General features: G+C 52.1%; 1 protein-coding gene across 1 annotated transcript; it reads left to right on the top strand.

Annotated features, from left to right (window-relative positions):
- Positions 1–1729: 1729 nt before the first annotated feature.
- RLBP1 (retinaldehyde binding protein 1) lies at positions 1730–17187 on the top strand. Its single transcript, XM_073304156.1, has 8 exons — positions 1730–1968; positions 4309–4346; positions 9679–9807; positions 11552–11756; positions 13135–13313; positions 14063–14221; positions 15277–15387; positions 16092–17187. Exons 2-8 carry the CDS (start codon positions 4335–4337, stop codon positions 16248–16250), a joined length of 954 nt encoding a protein of 317 aa, XP_073160257.1. The 5' UTR covers positions 1730–1968; positions 4309–4334; the 3' UTR covers positions 16251–17187.
- Positions 17188–20745: the final 3558 nt, after the last annotated feature.

The raw sequence follows: 20745 nt of genomic DNA on the forward strand, positions 1-20745 counted from the left end.
AATTATTTGGGAAAGAGAGGTCAGGTGGGAGATCTCTGGGCTCCATTGGAATTTCATCCTCAGAGATCTCCTGGCTAGGGAGCAGAGACCGAGGAACTGCCAATAGGACATGCCCATAGACGGCTGGAATTCAGTCAGCTCCAGAATGCACCCTACTGCTTTTGACATGGGCCAGAAACATTATGGGCATGTTAATGAACTGTCCCAAGGGGCAGCCATTTGGGAGTGAGGGTCAAACCAGAATCGGCCTCATTTTACAGCAAGATCTTGGTGGGTCTTGGAGTTCTTGGTCAATGTAGCTGGTTGGGGAGTCTGACAACACAAGGAAAAGGAGGGCCCACCCCATCACAGCTAAAAACTGAAGCTTGGTGCATGGGAGAGGGAACCCACTGCAGCCCAAGTACATGAGAAACCAGGAGGCCCTTTTAGAAGTGAACAAGTCAGAGAGGGTTACCTTTGTCCAACTGAACAAAGCGGATGAAGAGGCACCATTATCCAGCCTACCCTGGGCCCAAAGCCTCCCTGAAGTCAGCTGAGTTACCCAAGCCCGGAATCTGGGCCTGTCCCCTCTTCATATGTCTACACATTTGGAAGAGGTTCCAAAGTCCTTTTTTAGTGGATTGATTTCAGGTTCCAAAGGTTACTACTAAGAGCCTTCACCTGAGATCCCCAGGTACAAGCTGGCCCCAGGGCAGAGTGTATTTACCTTGGTGATCTCTCTTTGTTCAGTTGCAGTTAGATTGCCTCCTGTGAGCAATGTTACTGTCTTGCCTTTGGCAATGAACATCATTAAAGGCTGCCTCTGTTCCAAGTCTATAGTTGTACCCCAGAGGCACTGTGCACCAAGGCTGGGATATTTGGTAATTACTAACTCGGTGCCTGCACTGTAATGCTCCACAGCGAGAGGGAAGGGTTGCATCCACAGTTCACTCTCTCTGCATTTGCACCAGGGTAATTTACAAATTCTAACCACATTTTAATTTAAAAAAAGAAACGAACACCACAGAGCAGCTGTGCATTGCTCATCCTCGCTGGCAGACACACTTGGCCCAGCCAAGGCCTCAGGATGGGATAGCGGTGGAGTGGGGGTGCTGTAGGTGAGGTGCATTGGTAGAGCTGTGCATGTGGGAACCTGTGCTGGACCAGCAAGGGGTGTGCAGGTTGGGGTGGAGGAGCTGCAGAGCTGTGTGGGGCAGGCTGCCCAGCACCTCCATGCACTCTGCTAGTTCTGTTCCCTGGGGCCAGCTCCTCATGCTTTCCTGACCAAATTCCCTTGCAAATTCTAACAGCTAATGCATCTGTGAGCCCAAGGGCAGGGCTTGGGAGCAACCTGGTGATTGCCTTTATCCCTGGGCACCTGGGTGGGAGTAGGGATGAGCCAGAGCATGGAGGACACAAACATACCCAGTACCCTGCCCCCATCCATCCCTCCCACCCAGCCCCCTTAGCCTCTATTCAGTGATCGCTGTCATGGAGCCATGTCTCTCTGCATTAGAGGACACAGAGGGAGTTTTTGCAGGAGCGGGGAGTGGCACTCTGCCCACTTCCTCTGCACCCACTCCCCTTTCCACACTGCCGAACGCTAATGAGCAAGGCCCAGTTACACAATAAGAAGCTTTTATGCTTCACTAATCGGCCCAAGATCCCACTGGCTCCCCCCTCTCTCCGCCCCCTCCCCCGCAAGCCAAGAGGCCACTTGCTCTCCCCCTCCCACTCCTCATCTGCCTTTTGTATTTTTTAATGGGGTCTCTTGCCTGTTTTGAGCGGACTTAATTAAAAAGCCGCTGTGAGTGATGCCTTGTGACGGCCTAATCCCAACCCGGTGACTCTACAAAGCTTTCGCCTGGGTTTCTCCCTTCTCCACTCCGGCTCTGCTCACTCCCTCGCTGTCTGTGTCAGGTCTCCTCTCCACTGCCCCCCAACTGCGCACGCTGACCCCTCCAGGACGGTTTGGCTTCTCGCAGCCCGGTAAGTATTCGGGACTCTGTGGCTCAGGCTCGTAGTAACAGAGATGTTAAACCAGGCCCCCTACCTGCTCCTGGGGGCCAACCCAGGATTGGTCCCTACAGCCAGTTCTCCAGGGCTTAGTCCAGTTGTAGTTTGAAATGCCCTGAGCAAGACGCTCCCCTTCCTTCCCTTCCCAGCCTGATAAACAACGGGCAGGGGGAAAGCACTGTAATGGACTGAGTGGCTTTAAACAGGAGTGGATCTAAACAGCTCTAGAGAGACTGGCTTCACTGACAGGAGGGACTGGGGGTCCTACAGGATGGAGAGCCCCATGCAGTGCTGCTGCCAACCTGCCAGTCTCCCTCCTGCAGCAGAAGCTGCTCAGAGGAGCTTGGCGGAGACCTTCATGTTTGCAGCTCATCCTCCCTCTTGTGTGTTGACAAACAGCCACCTTTAGTGGCTGACCATCTGGGCTGCTCATTAGTGCTTAAGTTACCTGCAGCTGCTCCTGGGAGCTTTGGGAACAGGGCATTTGGGTTCTCAAGAGGGAAGGTCTGTTTCTCCATTCAGAACTCTCCCTGCTGGTTCTTCCCAGGCAATATGATAGCCTCCGTAACACCACCTCTTGTCCCGCTGTGGAAATGGATCTGACTTTCCAAAAAAGGACTTGAATGTCAAGTCAAGCAGAAACATCAACCCACCTCCGGGAGGGAACAGGGAGCTGGGCAACAAGCATGATGAAAGGAGTCCTACTGTCTGTGGGTGGAAGTTGATCAAGGAGAATTATTTTCTGTCTGGTGCATTCAAACAGGATCCTTCACAGCTAGGATTTGGGCAATAAGGGGGAACAGATGCATCTGCCTGTCAGAGGATTGAGGAACCTCTACCTGAAAAAGTGGATCATGCATGGAAGAGATGCTATGTTTTTTTGCTGTCCAGTGGTTTGAGGTCCAAGAACAGAGCTGAGTGAAGGGCTCAGGATGGGAATAGCAGGAGGTTCAGCAGTTCAGGATCCAGGTGCACTGGCAGCACTGTGTAGGGTACTCCAGAACTGAAATACCTGCTTGTCAATGGGGGATGAAATGATTCCTAGATAGAGGAGCAAGTTCTTCTCCCACTTATACTTGTGCAGCCCCAGCAAAGTCAAGAAGTAGGTCCATAGTTTGGAAAGCACTCTGGGTCCTTTGGGATTAAGAGCTTGATAGAAATAGAACGTATTGTTGCTCTTCATAAAACTTCAGGCAGGTCTGGAGAGCTGCTCTCACAACAAAAGCATGAACTCAAGATACCGCTTCAGATTACAGTAGGGGGTTCTGTGCATTCCTCTTCATGTCCCTGCAAAGACTCTTGCGGACCAGCTGTAACCCTTGAATTAGAGAACAGGGAGCCATGGAGTCAAGTAGAGAATTAGAAGTGGGAAGGCACCTTTCTGGGAATTGTCCAACCCTACTAGGCAATGCTGGCAGCACAAGACATTAGATCGGCCATCCTGGAAAGACTCTTCTAGCTTTATGGAGGCACCACAGAGCTGCGTGAAACCTCCACCAGAAACCTCTCTCGGACAATCTGACTTTCTTCTTAGTGTATGCAAAACGTAGCTCAGGTGGATTCATCACCAAATTTGGTCCGCTGGTTGTATCATTAGCTTCCCCAGCCCAGGCCGACTACTGACGGGGAGCAAGACATGAACGCTGATCCATGCCCCGTCTAACCTTCATCAGGTGCCTCTGGCTTAGAGTATTCCACAGCCAAAGTGACTCTCACCAGATCCTTTATGGACTGGTTGCCAGATGAAATTCTCAGCTGGCTCCATGCACTGGTACCAGCTGTGCTGCATGGAATCCCTCCATCTGCTTCCTGACCACAATGGAACTAGGTGTTTCTGTCTTCCATGAATGAACAAGATAGAACTTAACTGACTGAGCTCAGGGGGTCTGTGGTGATGCCCACTGAGACCTCCTTATTGCTCAGAATACAGTTTGCCAAAACCCCAGATAGGAGCTGGGAGTCCTCAGCATCCCTGAAAAATCAGTCCCCAGGAGTCAGAATAAAGACACCCAAATTGCAAGGCTATTTTGGCAAATGTTAACCTTAATATTTATAAAACCGCTTGAGTTCCATGGACAGAAGGTGGCATTAATTATCTGAATTAAGTGAAGGGGAGAGCTGGGCATCTGATGGCGAATCCCATTTACATCCCATCTCCAGACAAATTCTCCACCCCTTCTCCTGACTCCTGGAGAGCAAGTGGGGTGAGTTCAGGCCAGGGCACAGCTTCCTGGCTGGTGCTGGGGCAGGGGAAAGCTTTAGAAATGCTTCCCCAGCTAGTGTTAATGTGGGATTCTTCCTTGTCTCTTTCAGTGTCCAGTGGACGATAAGGAAGCAGCATGTCTGCAATAGTGAGTACTTCCATTGTTCAGTTCTGCACCGTCCCCTCCCCTGCACTAACAGGGAACTCGGGCCAAGAATGGGCCATTGCTCTCCATTCACTCACAGAGCTGGGGAAAGCCAGCTGAGCTGTAAACATTCCTTTTCCAAAGTGCCAGGCCCAGGTGATGTGCACAACAACCTCACTCCCCAGTTTCTCAGCCAGCTGGGGGCGGGGATATAAGGTTGGCAGTCAGGTTGGCTCAGCATTGATGTTAATGTGCACACACACAAACTGATGCTATTCTGAATGGTCAGGGCAGTGATCTAGTGGCTTGCCATGCAGGTATTTACACAGTGTTCGCTGCACCAATCGTGAGCTCACACGCAATGGAAGCTATCGAAATATCTTAGTGCAGTAGAGTGCAACATCTAGCAGGCTGGAAAAGTCCCACTGGCTGGCATCCTGCTGCAGTGACTGTGTGAGAACATGCTGTCTGCCTAGGTGCCTTTCAGGCCCATTTCTTTTCCTACTTTACAGCCTACAGCTCCAGCCATCAGGAAGCTCAGTTCCTTAGAATCATAGAATATCAGGGTTGGAAGGGACCTCAGGAGGTCATCTAGTCCAACCCCATGCTCAAAGCAGGACCAATCCCCAACTAAATCATCCAAGCCAGGGCTTTGTCAAGCCTGACCTTAAAAACCTCTAAGGAAGGAGATTCCACCACCTCCCTAAGTAACGCATTCCAGTGCTTCACCATCCTCCTAGTGAAAAAGTTTTTCCTAATATGCAACCTAAACCTCCCCCACTGCAACTTGAGACCATTACTCCTCGTTCTGTCATCTGCTACCACTGAGAACAGTCTAGATCCATCCTCTTTGGAACCTCCTTTCAGGTAGTTGAAAGCAGCTATCAAATCCCGCCTCATTCTTCTCTTCCACAGACTAAACAATCCCAGTTCCCTCAGCCTCTCCTCATAACTCATGTGTTCCAGTCCCCTAATCATTTTTGTTGCCCTCCGCTGAACGCTTTCCAATTTTTCCACATCCTTCTTGTAGTGTGGGGCCCAAAACTGGACACAGTACTCCAGATGAGGCCTCACCAATGTCGAATAGAGGGGAACGATCACATCCCTCTATCTACTGGCAATGCCCCTACTTATACATCCCAAAATGCCATTGGCCTTCTTGGCAACAAGGGCACACTGTTGACTCATATCCAGCTTCTCATCCACTGTAACCCCTAGGTCCTTTCTGCAGAACTGCTGGCCTAGCCATTCGGTCCCTAGTCTGTAGCGGTGCATTGGATTCTTCTGTCCTAAGTGCAGGACTCTGCACTTGTCCTTGTTGAACCTCATCAGATTTCTTTTGGCTCAATCCTCTAATTTGTCTAGGTCCCTCTGTATCCTATCCCTACCCTCCAGTGTATCTACCGCTCCTCCTAGTTTAGTGTCATCTGCAAACTTGCTTAGGGTGCAATCCATGCCATCCTCCAGATCATTAATGAAGATATTGAAGAAAACTGGCCTCAGAACCGACCCTTTGGGCACTCCACTTGATACCAGCTGCCAAGTAGACATGGAGCGATTGATCAGTACTCTTTGAGCCTGACAATCTAGCCAGCTTTCTATCCACCTTATAGTCCATTCATCCAGCCCATATTTCTTTAACTTGCTGGCAATAATACTGTGGGAGACCGTGTCAAAAGCTTTGCTAAAGTCAAGGAACAACACGTCCACTGCTTTCCCCTCATCCACAGAACCAGTTATCTCATCATAGAAGGCAATTAGATTAGTCAGGCATGACTTGCCCTTGGTGAATCCATGCTGACTATTCCTGATCACTTTCCTCTCCTCTAAGTGCTTCAGAATTGATTCCTTGAGGACCTGCTCCATGATTTTTCTAGGGACTGAGGTGAGGCTGACTGGCCTGTAGTTCCCAGGATCCTCCTTCTTCCCTTTTTTAAAGATGGGCACTACATTAGCCTTTTTCCAGTCATCCAGGACCTCCCCTGAGCTCCATGAGTTTTCAAAGATAATGGCCAATCGCTCTGCAGTCACATCCGCCAACTCCTTTAGCACTCTCAGATGCAGCGCATCTGGCCCCATGGACTTTTGCTCGTCCAGCTTTTCTAAATAGTCCCTAACCACTTCTTTCTCCACAGAGGGCTGGTCACCTCCTCCCCATGCTGTGCTTCCCAGTGCAGTAGTCTGGGAGCTGATCTTGTTCGTGAAGACAGAGGCAAAAAAAGCACTGAGTACATTAGCTTTTTCCACATTCTATGACACTAGGTTGTCTCCCTCATTCAGTAAGGGGCCCACACTTTCCTTGACTTTCTTCTTGTTGCTAACATACCTGAAGAAACCCTTCTTGTTACTCGTAACATCTCTTGCTAGCTGCAACTCCAAATGTGATTTGGTCTTCCTGATATCACTCCTGCATGCCTGAGCAATATTTTTATACTCCTCCCTGGTCATTTGTCCAATCTTCCACTTCTTGTAAGCTTCTTTTTTGTGTTTAAGATCAGCAAGGATTTCACTGTTAAGCCAAGCTGGTCACCTACCATATTTACTATTCTTTCTACACATCGGGATTGTTTGTCCCTGCAACCTCAATAAGGATTCTTTAAAATACAGCCAGCTCTCCTGGACTCCTTTCCCCTTCATGTTATTCTCCCAGGGGATCCTGCCCATCAGTTCCCTGAGGTTGTCAAAGTCTGTTTTTCTGAAGTCCAGGGTCCGTATTCTGCTGCTCTCCTTTCTTCCTTGTGTCAGGATCCTGAACTCGACCATCGCATGGTCACTGTCTCCCAGGTTCCCATCCACTTTTGCTTCCCCTACTAATTCTTCTCGGTTTGTGAGCAGCAGGTCAAGAAGAGCTCTGCCCCTAGTTGGTTCCTCCAGCACTTGCACCAGGAAATTGTCCCCTACACTTTCCAAAAACTTCCTGGATTGTCTGTGCACTGCTGTATTTCTCTCCCAGCAGATATCAGGGTGATTGAAGTCTCCCATGAGAACCAGGACCTGCGATCTAGTAACTTCTGTTAGTTGCCAGAAGAAAGCCTCGTCCACCTCATCCTCCTGATCCGGTGGTCTATAGCAGACTCCCACCACGACATCACCCTTGTTGCTCACACCTCTAAACTTAATCCAGAGACACTCAGGTTTTTCTGCAGTTTCATACAGGAGCTCTGAGCAGTCATACTGCTCTCTTACATACAATGCAACGCCCCCACCTTTTCTGCCCTGTCTGTCCTTCCTGAACAGTTTATATCCATCCATGACAGTACTCCAGTCATGTGAGTTATCCCACCAAGTCTCTGTTATTCCAATCACATCATAATTCCTTGACTGTGCCAGGACTTCCAGTTCTCCCTGCTTGTTTCCCAGGCTTCTTGCATTTGTGTATAGGCACTTGAGATAACTTACTGTTTGTCCTGCTTTCTTAGTATGAGGCAGGAGCCCTCCCCTCTCCCGCTCTCCTGCTCCTGCTTCCTCCCAGTATCCCACTTCCCCACTTACCTCAGGGCTTTGGTCTCCTTCCCCCGGTGAACCTAGTTTAAAGCCCTCCTCACTAGGTTAGCCAGCCTGCTTGCAAAGATGCTCTTCCCTCTCTTCATAAGGTGGAGCCCATTTCTGCCTAGCACTCCTCCTTCTTGGAACACCATCCCATGGTCAAAGAATCCAAAGCCTTCTCTCCGACACCACCTGTGTAGCCATTCATTGACTTCCACGATTCGACGGTCTCTGCCTAGGCCTTTTCCTTCCACAGGGAGGATGGACGAGAACACCACTTGCACCTCAAACTCCTTTATCCTTCTTCCCAGAGCCATGCAGTCCGCAGTGATCCGCCCAAGGTCATTCTTGTCAGTATCATTGGTGCCCACGTGGAGAAGCAGGAAGGGGTTGCGATCCGAGGGCTTGATGAGTCTCTGCAGTCTCTCCGTCACATCGTGAATCCTAGCTCCTGGCAAGCAGCAGACTTCCCGGTTTTCCTGGTTGGGGCAGCAGATAGATCACTCAGTCCCCCTGAGGAGAGAGTCCCCGACCACCACCACCCGCCTCCTTCTCTTGGGAGCGGTGGTCGTGGAACTCCATCCCTAGGACAGTGCATCTCATGCCTTCCAATCGGCAGAGTCTCCTTCTGTTCCTTTCCCTCAGTTTCCACGATATGCATCTGAGGAAGTGAGCTGTAGCTCACGAAAGCTTATGCTCTAATAAATTGGTTAGTCTCTAAGGTGCCACAAGTACTCCTTTTCTTTTTTCCCTCAGATGTATCATCTAGTCCACTCTCTGCATTAGTACCCGTGGAGAGAACATGAAAACGGTTGCTTACCTGTGTCTGCGTTGCTGGTACATGGACACTCCCCTTTCTTCTTCTGGAGGTCACACGCTGCCAAATTCCTTCCCCTGCTTCCCTCCAACCCTAATCACTTCTCCCATCCTCCTGCCTTCCTCTCCCCCACACTTCCTGGGTGTCACCAGCACCTTCTGTTTCCCGAGTTAACAGTCAGACCCCCACCCCCATTCTCCATAGAGCTGGAAAAGGACAGAAGGGGACACTTTTGGGTGGCAGCACTACCAAGTCTCTCATAGCTGGCCATGTGTGTTCTCTGAGCAGTTCCTGTGGCTCACGGTGAGACAGCAAGGACCACGTTTCCTCAGGGTTTCCTCAAAGGCACCCACAAAATCGCACCATGCCATTTGCCCAGGTGATCGCATGGGTTAATGGGGGATTTGTGTGCACAGAGTAAAGGCATTTGCCAACCTCATGATCTTGAAGGCGTCTTTCAAATATAAACTAGATTTATTCTGTCAGCCCACGATAAGTGCAGGAGCCAAAACACAATGGCAGAGGGAACCTTCTCCCTGTCCAACCCTGACACAGGTCCCATTGCAACCTCTTTCCCCATATAAACCAGAACCAAGACCTGACACTTCTTACAGTCTGAGGGAGCCGTCCCCCTGCTGACCCCAATACAGACCCCATTACCTCCCCCAGCCCAACAGAGCCCTCCCTCTGCTGACCCCAACACGAACTCCATTACCTCCCCCAGCCTGAGGGAGCCCTCCCTCTGCTGAGCCCAATATGGACCCCATTACTTCCCCTAGCCTGAGGGAGCCCTCCCCTTGCTAACGCCAACACGGACCCCATTACCTCCCCCAGCCCAAGGGAGCCCCCCCGCGACTCCCATGGCGACCCTGTTACTTTTGCTGAATAAGTCAGCGCAGGGAGCTGGCATCTCATGTGTTGCCGTGGGCACAGTAGGCATCTCTGCTCTCAGGGCTCACTGCATGAACAGCCCCAGCCTGGGCCTGGCGAGCCTGGCAATGTCTTCTCATCGAGCTGTGGTTTTGGTCCCAGACTGGAACGTTCCGGATCGTCTCCGAGGAGGAGCAAGCCCTTCGCACCAAACTCGAGCGACTCACCACTAAGGACCATGGCCCCATCTTCGGAAAGTGTGACAAGGTCCCCCCACACACCGTTCAGAAGGTGAGAGCCGCAGCATGGGAGAGGTTCAGGAAAGCCAGGCCCACGGGGAGGTCACATACCAGGGGGTGGGGAGCAAGTGAGAGGGCAGGAGGTACCAAGGAGATGGGAACAGGATGGATTTTCCTTTGAACCATCTGAGGCTGAGCCTCTGCCCCTGCTCGTCGTCCCCTGCTACCTATCAATGTTCCCAGACCCACATTGCTCCCATTACTCAGACAAGACCCTAGTCATTCCCCACCTCCACGAGGCCGCTGACCATGCTGGCCACTAGATGCCACTGAGCACCCAGCCGGGGCTGAGTGCCTTTCTCTGGCTGGCCGGGCTGTATACAATATATTCACATGGTTGCCTCTTCCTCTGGGGTTTGTACCCCACCCCTCTGCCACTTGGCTGCCTGCTAATGAGGCTCCTCAGGCTCCTTGCCAGGAGCCCCCGCTGGTTAGCGGAGCACAGGGAGAGATGGTTGTCTGGGGAGGGGCTTTAACCCCATCCCTGCCAGGGGATACATGCAACCCCTTTGCGGTGTTTCTGGGCAGTGTGAACAGGCTGCCCCGCACAAACGAACCCATCGGATAGTGAGAGAGGAGGGGACAAGTGTATGGGGGAGGCAGGTGGCTAAGTCTTAGCCACAAGGAGGCAGAGGGGAGGTGTAATAGAGGAAGGGGATAAGGCTTAGTTGTGGGGTGTAGGATGTGTCCCCTCCAGCAGAGTGAGGAAGGGGATTAATCTGCTCTGATCTCAGAGGAAACCTCTCCAATGGATCCTTTGTCTGAGGGAGCAGGTCTGGAAGCTTCCTCACAGGAGCCTCATTTAAGGATGAGAGACGGACACCAAGCCCCTACAGTTACACTGGCACAGCTGCCCTCCTCCATAATCTGGGTCTCGAGGAGCGATGTGGCCAACAGCTCACAGGCCAACTCACAGAGAACAGGCCAGGCGATGACATGGAATCTGCCAAGCAAGGCAGAGACACCGTCCCAAATCCTCCATCCCAGAGCAGAGCCAAGGTCTGCCGGACTGGAGAGCAACACTGCTCTAACCAGCACGGGGCCACACAGGCAAATGGGGAGCAGACGTCTTTGCGCAATCTGACAATACTCAAGAAAGGGGAGTAATGAGAGCAGGGGGGGGTGTGGGGAGGTACAAGGCAGGCTGGAGGGGAATCAGCAGGGCAGGGTGGAATCCCGAGACTGGGACAGCAGAGATGTGGGGCTGCGAAGGTGCTTTAAGGCAGGCCTGAGGTGCCATGGAAACCCATTTGGCTAGATTAGGTTAATCAGAAGGGCATTCAAAGAGCAGCGAGGGGAGAGTCTGCACAGCTGGACTCTGCTCTGCCTGGCTGCGGCCAGTTATCCATTTCATGAGCAGTACCTTAGCCCCTCACTAATGTCAAACCTAAAACCGCCTCTTGGTGCTCAGGCATCTGAAGCTAACTCCTCTTGCAGCTGCTACTAATGCAGGTGATGAGTCAGTCCCTCATGGGAGGCTTGGAGGCCTGACAGAGCCCCTGGGCCTAGGGTGACTGCACAGGCTGGCAGGCCTGGTCTCTCCTGCAGCTGAAGCAGGAGAGCCTGGGGGCCAGTAAAGCAGCAGTAAATGGCACATGAAGTCTTTAGCAGGGGCCCGCGCCACGGGGGCAGGAGACCCTGTGTTCTGGCCGTGCAGTCCTGGGTCCGGGAGCCTTGCTCCCTCTCAGCAGTGCTACTGCTGCATCAGGCGCCCATCTCCTTCCACCCTGCCCTAGGCAAAGGACGAGCTGAATGAGACAGAGGAGAAGCGGGAGTCGGCCTTGAAGGAGCTCCGGGAGCTGGTGCGTGAGAGAGGCAGCGGGGGCGAGGAGGTGTGCAAGGCAGTGGCGGAGAAGGTGACAGGAAAGGATGACTCCTTCTTCCTTCGCTTCATCCGCGCCCGCAAGTTCGACGTCAACAGAGCTTATGACCTACTGAAAGGTGGAGCACTCCCTTCCTCTCCACTAACCTTCCCTAGTCCCCAAGCTGGGGGAAGGGCACCCCTGCTCATGTGGGCAGATCCATATCCCCCTTTCATCAACAGTAGCCCATGTCCCACCCCAGGCCTGCAGTCAAGTAAGACATAGGGCTCCATGCAGCATCCATCCCCACCGTCTTACACCCTGCGGAGTGGGGCTGATGTCCCCATTTGCCCCAGTGTATCCTGCTGCTGCCAGGGTCCAGGTGTAAGAATGATGTAAGGGGAGAAGATAAGAGGTGGGCGAAAGGACTGGAGGTTGTGGGGCAAGCAGATGATGCCAGAGGGGCAGGTGAGGCCAGTGTGGGGCAGGCAGGAGCAGTGAGGTGCTCAGCTCCTCTGGGAGCTCTTGCCCTAGGATTCCAACAGGCAGTGACAACTGAAGCATCTCTGTGTGCTGACCTGCCGAGACAGGTTGGGGTGGAGGGAAGGGGGAGATGGAAAGGTGGCCCCAGACTGAGGTGGCCACAAAGGCCTTGGCTCTGGCTCCAGGCTCCTTTGTTTCTGTGTCTGGGATAACGAGGCCGTAATTAGTGGCAGTGGATTGGAAGATAAGCAGAAGCCGCTGGCAAGGGAGGCATTTTGTCCACTGGCATTTTCCCAGGGCGAGTTTCCTCATTTCATGCCTGACAGCCTTTAATGGCTACAGGATGCCAGGAAAAGTGGGGCTGGGGGCGGGGCTGGCTATGGGAGAGTGCAGCGAGTCACCCAGCAGCGGAGGAACGAAACAACCTACACCATCAAAATCACTGATCAGGCTCCCGAGACTGAGGAGGGACATGGGGGTGCCAGCTAGGGCTCTCGAGATGAGATGGGGTAATATGCTGCCAGGGAAGGACAACTGTGGCTCCCAGTTGGGGAGAGCTGTGATGTGCCAGGCTGGAGCAGGTTTTTAGCTGTGTTGGTCTCAAACCGGGTACCTTCAAGATCCTTGAGTACCAAGCAGGAAAGAAGGGTAACGTTCTGTGCTGGGTGGTACTTCTGAATCTCATCTGAGTGGAGTGTGGCGCTGCCCTGACCGCAGCTAGTAGATTCCCCTTTGCCCCGTGGAGTACCATTCACTTGTGCAGCGAGTTTAGGGTGCTCCAACCTCTTGTGGCTGACATGAACCAGGCCTGTCTGGAGCTCTGGGTGTGGGCCTTTGTGCAGTCCAAAACCACACCTTATTCTGCATTGGGAACACACAAGATCCAGCAGCAGCTAGAACCAGACTCCTTGGCCCTTCACTCATCGCAGTGCAAGCTGCTTGCGGGTAGGGCCTGGTCCTGGCGCTGACATCGGGGAAGGGAATTTGTTCTCATCCCGGACCTTGGCATACGCTCTCTCTCTTGCTGACTCCAGGCTATGTAAACTTCCGCCAGCAGTACCCAGAGCTCTTTGATAACCTGACGCCCGAGGCCGTGCGCAGCACCATCGAGGCTGGCTACCCCGGCATCCTGGCCAGCAGGGACAAATACGGCCGAGTGGTGATGCTCTTCAACATTGAGAACTGGGACTACGAAGAGATCACTTTTGACGAGGTCAGCTCTGCTGTGCTGCTCGGACATGTCAGAGCTCCACTCCCCATGCACTCCCAGGGGTATCTGATCCCGGGCTCCTCTTTCCCTCAGTTAGAGCAGGGGGTCCCACCCCTCCCATTCTGGGGATCAAGGTCTAAGCAAAGCTATTTCCCCCAGGCTTGATGTTACTAAGTAATATCTCTGCTTGCATGGCTAGAGCATGTTCCAGCCCAAGGGAACCCTGAACACACTCCACAGGCCATAAGAAGCAGGTGTCACAGTGCTAACAACACTTAGAATTCAGATAGCACGTTTCATCAGCAGAACTCGGAGTATTTTACAAAGCAAGGTCACTATTGCTATCCCCATTATACAGAGAGGGGAAGGGATCTGCCCAAACACACTCAGCAGGTGAGACGAGTCTACACTGTGTAACTTACACGTTCTCTTGACCCATCTTGATTCATATGGTACCCAATTGTATTTATGGGAATCGCTCATGTAGCACTGAAATGCACCAGCCTCTAGGGTGGAACGGGGCAGCTATTTAACAGCACACAGCAACACCGCATAATGTGGATAAGAAGTGAGGCAGAAACCTGGAGAATTCAGGCAGGCAGAATATCATTGGCAGAGCTGGAACTGGAACAGGATGTTGAGGATAACACTCTGATTCTGGGGAAATATGCTAGGGGATTCATAATGGCTGGACCTGGCCAGGCCCTTGCACTTGCATGTTAATGACCTCTGTCTCTCTTCCTCTGGCTCAGATTCTTCGTGCATATTGCGTTATCTTAGAGAAGCTGCTGGAGAACGAAGAGACCCAGATCAACGGACTCTGCATCATTGAGAACTTCAAGGGCTTCACCATGCAGCAGGCGTCTGGCATCAAACCCTCCGAACTCAAGAAGATGGTGGATATGCTGCAGGTGAAGCTATCCCTCTGCTACCCCCATGTAGGCAATGAGAGGGGGATACAGGCTTAGGTTGCCCATAGGAGATGGGACTCAAAGCAGTGGCAAACGAACCCTGTGGAATCTGCAGGGCCATGAGGCGTTCACCTGGCCCAAGGAGGGGATAAGCCAAGGATAGCAGCACTCAGGTATTTTAGGTATAGAAAATGCCTTTATGTAGACAGGTACGACTGTACTAGTAAAATCCATACTGGAGCTCTCATCATTCAGTACTGGCTCCCTGCAGGGACTACACTGGGCAGCCAAGAGTCGCTGACTGATGCAAACATCCTTGCTGAAAGCAGCACATTGCAGAGGGAGGATGAAGCCAGAAATGGTACCCTAAGTCATTGGTTCATTAGAAGTTCATAATTCCTGTGAAGATGCAACTCCACCTAGCAGACATGGCATTCCCTGGGCTGCTCTTTGCCCTGCTTGGCAGTGCAAGCGTGGTTGGCATCATTCTGCAAGACCATCTTCTCATGCCCTCAGCCCCACCAAAAAGTTACTTCTGAAAGTGAAGTCACCATCCCCTACTGTGTTTGCTGGCTGATGTCCTGTCCCATGCACAAGGTTCATCCCCACCATTCCCCGCATTGAGATACTAGTTGGGCCGGACAAAGATTCCCACCCAGAATTTGGCTGATCCTGTGCTCTTGGAATAAGACCAAAGAGAGGGGGCTCCGGCAGCTCCTGCCAGGAGAACTAGATTGTAGGGAGGTATTTCTCCTGTGGACCTTGAGGTGCTACTGCTGCCTAGCAACACCTTAGCACACAATTGGCTTTGCACGGTGGCAGAAGAGGATGCACAGTAGTAGGGTAACACAAAAGGGCCCTCAAGATGGTTGCAAGAAGTGGGGTTTTAACAGAGAATGGGGTGATGGGAAAAGGAGGAGAGGAGGAAAGAAATAGCCCATCTCCGGTGACTTTTTCCACCTATGCCACGGCTGCCTTGCCCCGCCTGCATACTGCTTTCTTGGCATGCCCACGCTGCCCATGTAACACTCTTTGTATGGGTTTGGGATCTGTAGGACTCCTTCCCAGCTCGATTCAAGGCTATTCACTTCATCCACCAGCCTTGGTATTTCACCACCACCTACAACGTGGTCAAACCTTTCCTGAAGAGCAAACTCCTGGAGAGGGTGAGTGTGGGGGAAGGGCCAGCATGAACTGTCCTTGCAGATGTAGAGAGGGGTGGGACCAGGGAACACAAAGGCTCTGACCCAAATCAGGACAAAGCAAAGAAAACCCAAGGGATAAAGTGATGTCTTTTGCTTCTCTGCCTAATGGCTTCTCTGCTCCTGGGTGGACTCTGCTGATGCCAGTCTGCCAGACAATGAGAGAAACGCAGTCAATGGCTAAATGGATAAACATGCTCAAACCTGGTTTATCGACCTCCCATTGAGCTGAAGTGTTGCCCATAGTTAGGGTTTTACTGAGCTCTTCCCAGCAATGCCAGGGTGCAGGAGCTGCCAGGTATGCACAGACAGGGTCCTGTAGGAAAATGGGTCGAACACGGAGGCGTGTATGAAGTGGTGGGGGCACCTGCTCACTGCATTTGGCTCACCATGCCCAGGTGGATGACAGTGCTAAGATCACCCCCGCTGCTGTTTCATTTGGGGACCAGCTGGGAAGATAAACTTGCAGTGCCCCTCAAGGAAGAGCTGTTTGGGCGGCTCATGGTTAGTCCGCTGAGGGCCTACGCCAGCCATCCAACTGGCATCATCTGGCTTCCTCAGGACTGGGGCATGCTGTCTAGGAGGATGTGCTCCCCTTTGTGTGTCTGAAAGCCCCTGAGCTCGTGGCTGTGCTCAGCTCTGTGTCCCTCCTTCCCATCTCACTCCAGGTCTTTGTGCATGGGGAGGAGCTGGAGTCCTTCTACCAGGAGATCGATGCTGACATCCTGCCAGCAGATTTTGGTGGCAACCTGCCCAAATATGATGGCAAAGCCATTGCTGAGAAGCTTTTTGGGCCTCAGATCGAGGCTGAAGACACGGCTCTATAAAGCAGATCCCCTCCCTGCTTCCCTACACAATAGGACTAGAGGTGGCCCTTTAACTACCCCCTTACTGTAGCATTGATCGCATGACCGCTTGTGATGATAAACTCTGGGTGCGTACCTCCACGCATGCTCTTTACCCATCCAAACTCCCACAAGGCAGCAGGGCCTGCTGCCCTGAGTCTTGGGAAGGATCTTCTCTCTCTCCAGTTGTCCATCAGGGAAAGCAACCCATAAATGGCCTGCTCCATAGTACGCCCTGAAACTGCTAGGAGAGGACAGAGCAGCAACTGAATGGGGAAAGAGAGGGTCAGGCTGCTTAGAAGAGGCAATCAGAACTACCACTGCTTAACCCCTCCCCTCACCTGAACACTGGACCATGGCTGCTCCCCTGCTAGCCTCCAGCCTGGGTAGGGTAGTGGTTGCAAAGGGCCTGCCTTTCCTTGTGCTTGCTGGCCTGGTTTGTGAGGGTGAGAGGCAGTGGGAAAGCAGATCTCTAAGGCCAGTATTTGCCCATCCAAAGCAGCGTACTTGGAGGCCTCGCTAGTGACAGGTGGCTACAGCTGAGGAAGGGAAGCAGTGTGGCGGGAAAGCAGTAGGACAGGCCCTGGTAGTGGAGAGAGAGAGCGCCGAGCATCACGTGCAACTGTGTGGATGACACAGCCAGAGTCCATCATCGCAGGAGAGCCCCAAGAAGTGCTGTTTGAAATATGTACACAGAGAAATAAAGTGCTCAACAGCTGGGATGCTTTGGGTCCCTTTGCATTGGAGGGGCAGGGACTGCACATAAATGGGCCGAGGAGTGTCATTGATGGCCAGGAAGAGGCTAGATGCACTGGTGTTTCTAAGGGTTGGTGAAAGGTTGTGCCCAGAAGGAGAGGATGCAGATATCACTCCACCTTCCTCCAGTGATGCCAGGGGAGCTGGTGCAGCAGAAGGGACACAGGCTGCCTCAGGAACAGCCAGTGGAACGTCCTTGATGCTAGCACCCCCACCAGTGGTGCTGACAGCCCTTCTCACTGGAGAGGCCAAGGCTGGAATGTGCCATGGAGCCCGAGCTCCCTATTCTCCCTTCTCCAGCAGACTACTAAGAGTCTTAATCATGGGCCCTTTGACTTCATTGGCCTCCAGGCAACAAGCACAAGAGGAGCCCGAAGAGAGTCGTGGCTTGGAGAAAAGCTAGTTTCTCTCTGTCCAAAGGCTTCATAGTCACCCTCTAACAGTTAAGCTGTGGCTATAGCCCAATCCCTCTTTCCTTCCCTCCTCCCATTCTCAGCTCTCCAGCTACACACCAGTACCCTTAATTTGCAGGGGCCCATTTGAAATGGTTGGAGATGGAGGATGCTGACAAGGGGTCCATTCATCAGGGCACTGGCTCAGACTCAAACCAAACAGGATGTCTGCTCTGAAGCTGCAGGGAGGATGGGGCCTGTCTGAACAGAGACGGCTGGGGCTACATCAGCCTTCCCCAGCAACAGTACCCATTCTCCCGGCACATCTGTGCATGCAAGCTCCAGACCTGCCCCAGAATCAGCATCAGGCAGGATTCCTGAGGAGGTGATGGGGCAGTGGTCAACTGACTTGGTTCTGTATTACTTTACTGATACCCGGTTTGCACTACAGGATCACGCCTGCTAGGGTTTAGTACAGCCCAAAACTCTGCTGCGGCAGCCAGGAGCAGGCAGGTAAGAAGCCACTACTCCCCTTTCAATTTGCGTCAGCCAGTTCATTGTGGGGATTGGTATCTGCAGCAATCTTAAAGATATTGTGCCACATGGTCATACAGCCAGCAACCTGTAGCAGAGCACAAGCTAGTCCAAGCCAGTGATGCTGCAACATGGGCCCCTTGCAGGGGGTGGGAAGGTGTTTCCCCACAAAGCAGGTACAGAGCTCATAACATGCCCATCAGCAGAGGATTCAAGGGCCTGAAGATAGCAAGTCTTTTGGCACTTAGCTAGGATGCCGCCCCCATTTTAAGGCATCTCGACATTTAGGGCTGTTCACATCTACTTTCAGTTAAATGACTAGATTACCCCGTAAGCCTCAGCGCAGCAAAGGGAAACAATCAGACATAGGCTGGGATTAAGCCAGTGCCTCGGCAGAGAAAGAACTGGCACTGGACTCAGACGGGTCAGTGCATTGCTCAGAGGAGCTCGGCCCAAAGCAAGAAAGAATTTGAGCTGTAGCAGACACTGTCAGCGAGAGCAATTGTTGAGGAGTTTAGAGGTTCTCACTCAATAGAGGGCACGACACCCCTCTTCCGGCCAAATACAATTCATTTTACACGGGGGCATCTAAATCCTAGTCGAGAGGCAGGCAATGAGGGCACTTCCCCACCCCTCCTGTCACTTACACGCCATGCAAGACATTTTGGAGACCTGCTGCACAGCCAGGAGCCTGTTGCAGGGGAAATGAAACAGGATCAACTAGCCACCATGGTCTGAGTGAAGGAAACACACAGGAAGGCATTTTGTGCCGACAAATGAAGGGGGCTCTGGCTGGTTTTGACTGTGCTTTGCTATGCAGTAGGGTCAGCCAACAGGTGGTTAACTCTTCAGAGGTGTCATTTCCCAAACATTCAGGCTACAGTAGCGATTAGGAGACTGGATTTATTTCCAGCTCCTAACAGGTTAAGACACCTCTGCCTTCTCCCTCTCTTCACCACTTTCAGACAGGCTGATTTAAGAGCCAGCAGCCCCGCCGTCTGGTCTGAGAGGAGCTACCGTGGTTCCAGGCTGAAGGAAAGGGGTTGATGTGCCAGCATTCACATTTTCGGATGGTGTAGAAGGCACCAGCCATGTAGGGACTCATTCACCACTCCTGCCTACTCTTTCCAAACCTGCACCAAAATCATCATCTCTCCACAAAGAAGCTCCCAGCCATCTTCTGATTGTGGGGGAAAGAGCAGGCAGGAGAATAAGGAAGGGGGATACAGCATGAACTGGGCAAAAGATGACCCAGCAAGATACATACTTTAACCAGAACTTGATACACAAAAGGAGAACAGACACATGGTGTACAACCAGGGCAAGACTGCAGCATCCAGCAGCAGAACACTCCCAGCCAGAGCTTAAGATGTGTTGTTCCTTCCAGCCAGGACAGCTCTGGCCGATAGAGCACATAGAATTTCCCCTTATGGAGCATGTGCGGATTAACACAGGATTATTTAATGTTTTAGGCATAGCTTTTCATGGTGCAGAGGGAGCGGAGGATACTTGGCCCTTGTGGAAAACCAGGCCCTATGAATTCTCAGCTTTCCAAGGAGACACTAGTCTATACCACCCTCCAAGCCCCCACCCTGGTGCTATGTCCTGGATAGATTTAGGTGTGGGCTGGTCAGGTTGCACAGGACAGATGAGTAGTGCAAGTATGTCCCTGGTAAGTGGGACAAGGCAACATGCCCTAGGGCAGGAGAGAGGGCATCAAGTGCTGAAGGCAGCTTAGGCCATGTTATGCAAGTCATGGCGGTGACCAGTGGGAGGAGACTGTAGTGAGAGAGGGGCACTGTACTGTATCAGAGGTAGGGACTGCTGGGAATGCCCAGTGGCTGAGTTTGCAGACTGGAAAAGGAGAAGCAGGACCATATAGCCAGAAGAATATGCTAAAGTCTGCCAACTGCAATCTCCAGAAGACAGATTGGGATGAGGGTGTCTAGGCCAGTGTTCAGTTGCTAGACAATGGGGAGAGCACTTGCCCTGACTCCAAAGGTGGGCACAGCCTAATCCAGGAGTCAGTCATGTGTGAGAAATTGGAATCTTTGGTATTAAATGGAGGCACGTAGCTTCTCTGTGACATTTCTAGTGCTGCTGTGGATGGGTAGGGTACCAATGGCATTATCTACTGCCTGGGGCAATTCTAAGCAGAATGAGAGCTTTGAGCAGCTGAGAGGGCAGGTGGGCTGGTGCCACATATGTACCTCAGCTGCCCCAGCAGAGGTAGATCTAAGCTGGGTAGCAGTGCTCTTCTGAGGAGCATCAGACCCACTGGGGGAAGGAGAAGGGGATTATACAGCATAAGGAGCAGAATCAGGGTGCGCTCCAACAGACTGATAGGGATGAGGGTGCAAGTAGCTGCTTTTGAATGAGAGGTTCTAACCCTCAGGAGGGCTGCTTGGCTGTAGAGACAGAGCGGTCCAGGGCCCTTCAGTAGGCAGGACTGTTGATCTACCTGATTTCATCTGCCTGCAATCCCTTTCAAGTGGCAGGTTGACAGAGCACTGCCACCTTGCAGCAGGAGCCTTCTCTGCACTGCAGCTTTTTCAGACCTGAGCCAGGCCCCTTGCTCTGGACCCAGTAGCTTTGCAGTTTGAGATGAACATGGTCTGAAAGATACCACCTTGCCCATTGCCAGAGTTCCCAAATGCACCGCTCACTTCAAGCATCAGTTGCTAATGAAACCCCACATGACAACTTCAAAACCTGAACTCAGAAAGTCCTTTATTTTTATTTTTTTTTAAGTAAAGAAATTCAATTGAATCAAAGATAACAAAATTACATTGTTT

Source organism: Lepidochelys kempii, chromosome 10, assembly GCF_965140265.1.
Source record: "Lepidochelys kempii isolate rLepKem1 chromosome 10, rLepKem1.hap2, whole genome shotgun sequence".
NCBI classification, from domain to species: domain Eukaryota; kingdom Metazoa; phylum Chordata; order Testudines; family Cheloniidae; genus Lepidochelys; species Lepidochelys kempii.

Coding starts and splice junctions, on each gene's coding strand:
- RLBP1 (XM_073304156.1), top strand. Junction 9,808..11,551: donor CCCCACACACCGTTCAGAAG/GTGAGAGCCGCA, acceptor ACCCTGCCCTAG/GCAAAGGACGAGCTGAATGA. Junction 11,757..13,134: donor AGCTTATGACCTACTGAAAG/GTGGAGCACTCC, acceptor TGCTGACTCCAG/GCTATGTAAACTTCCGCCAG.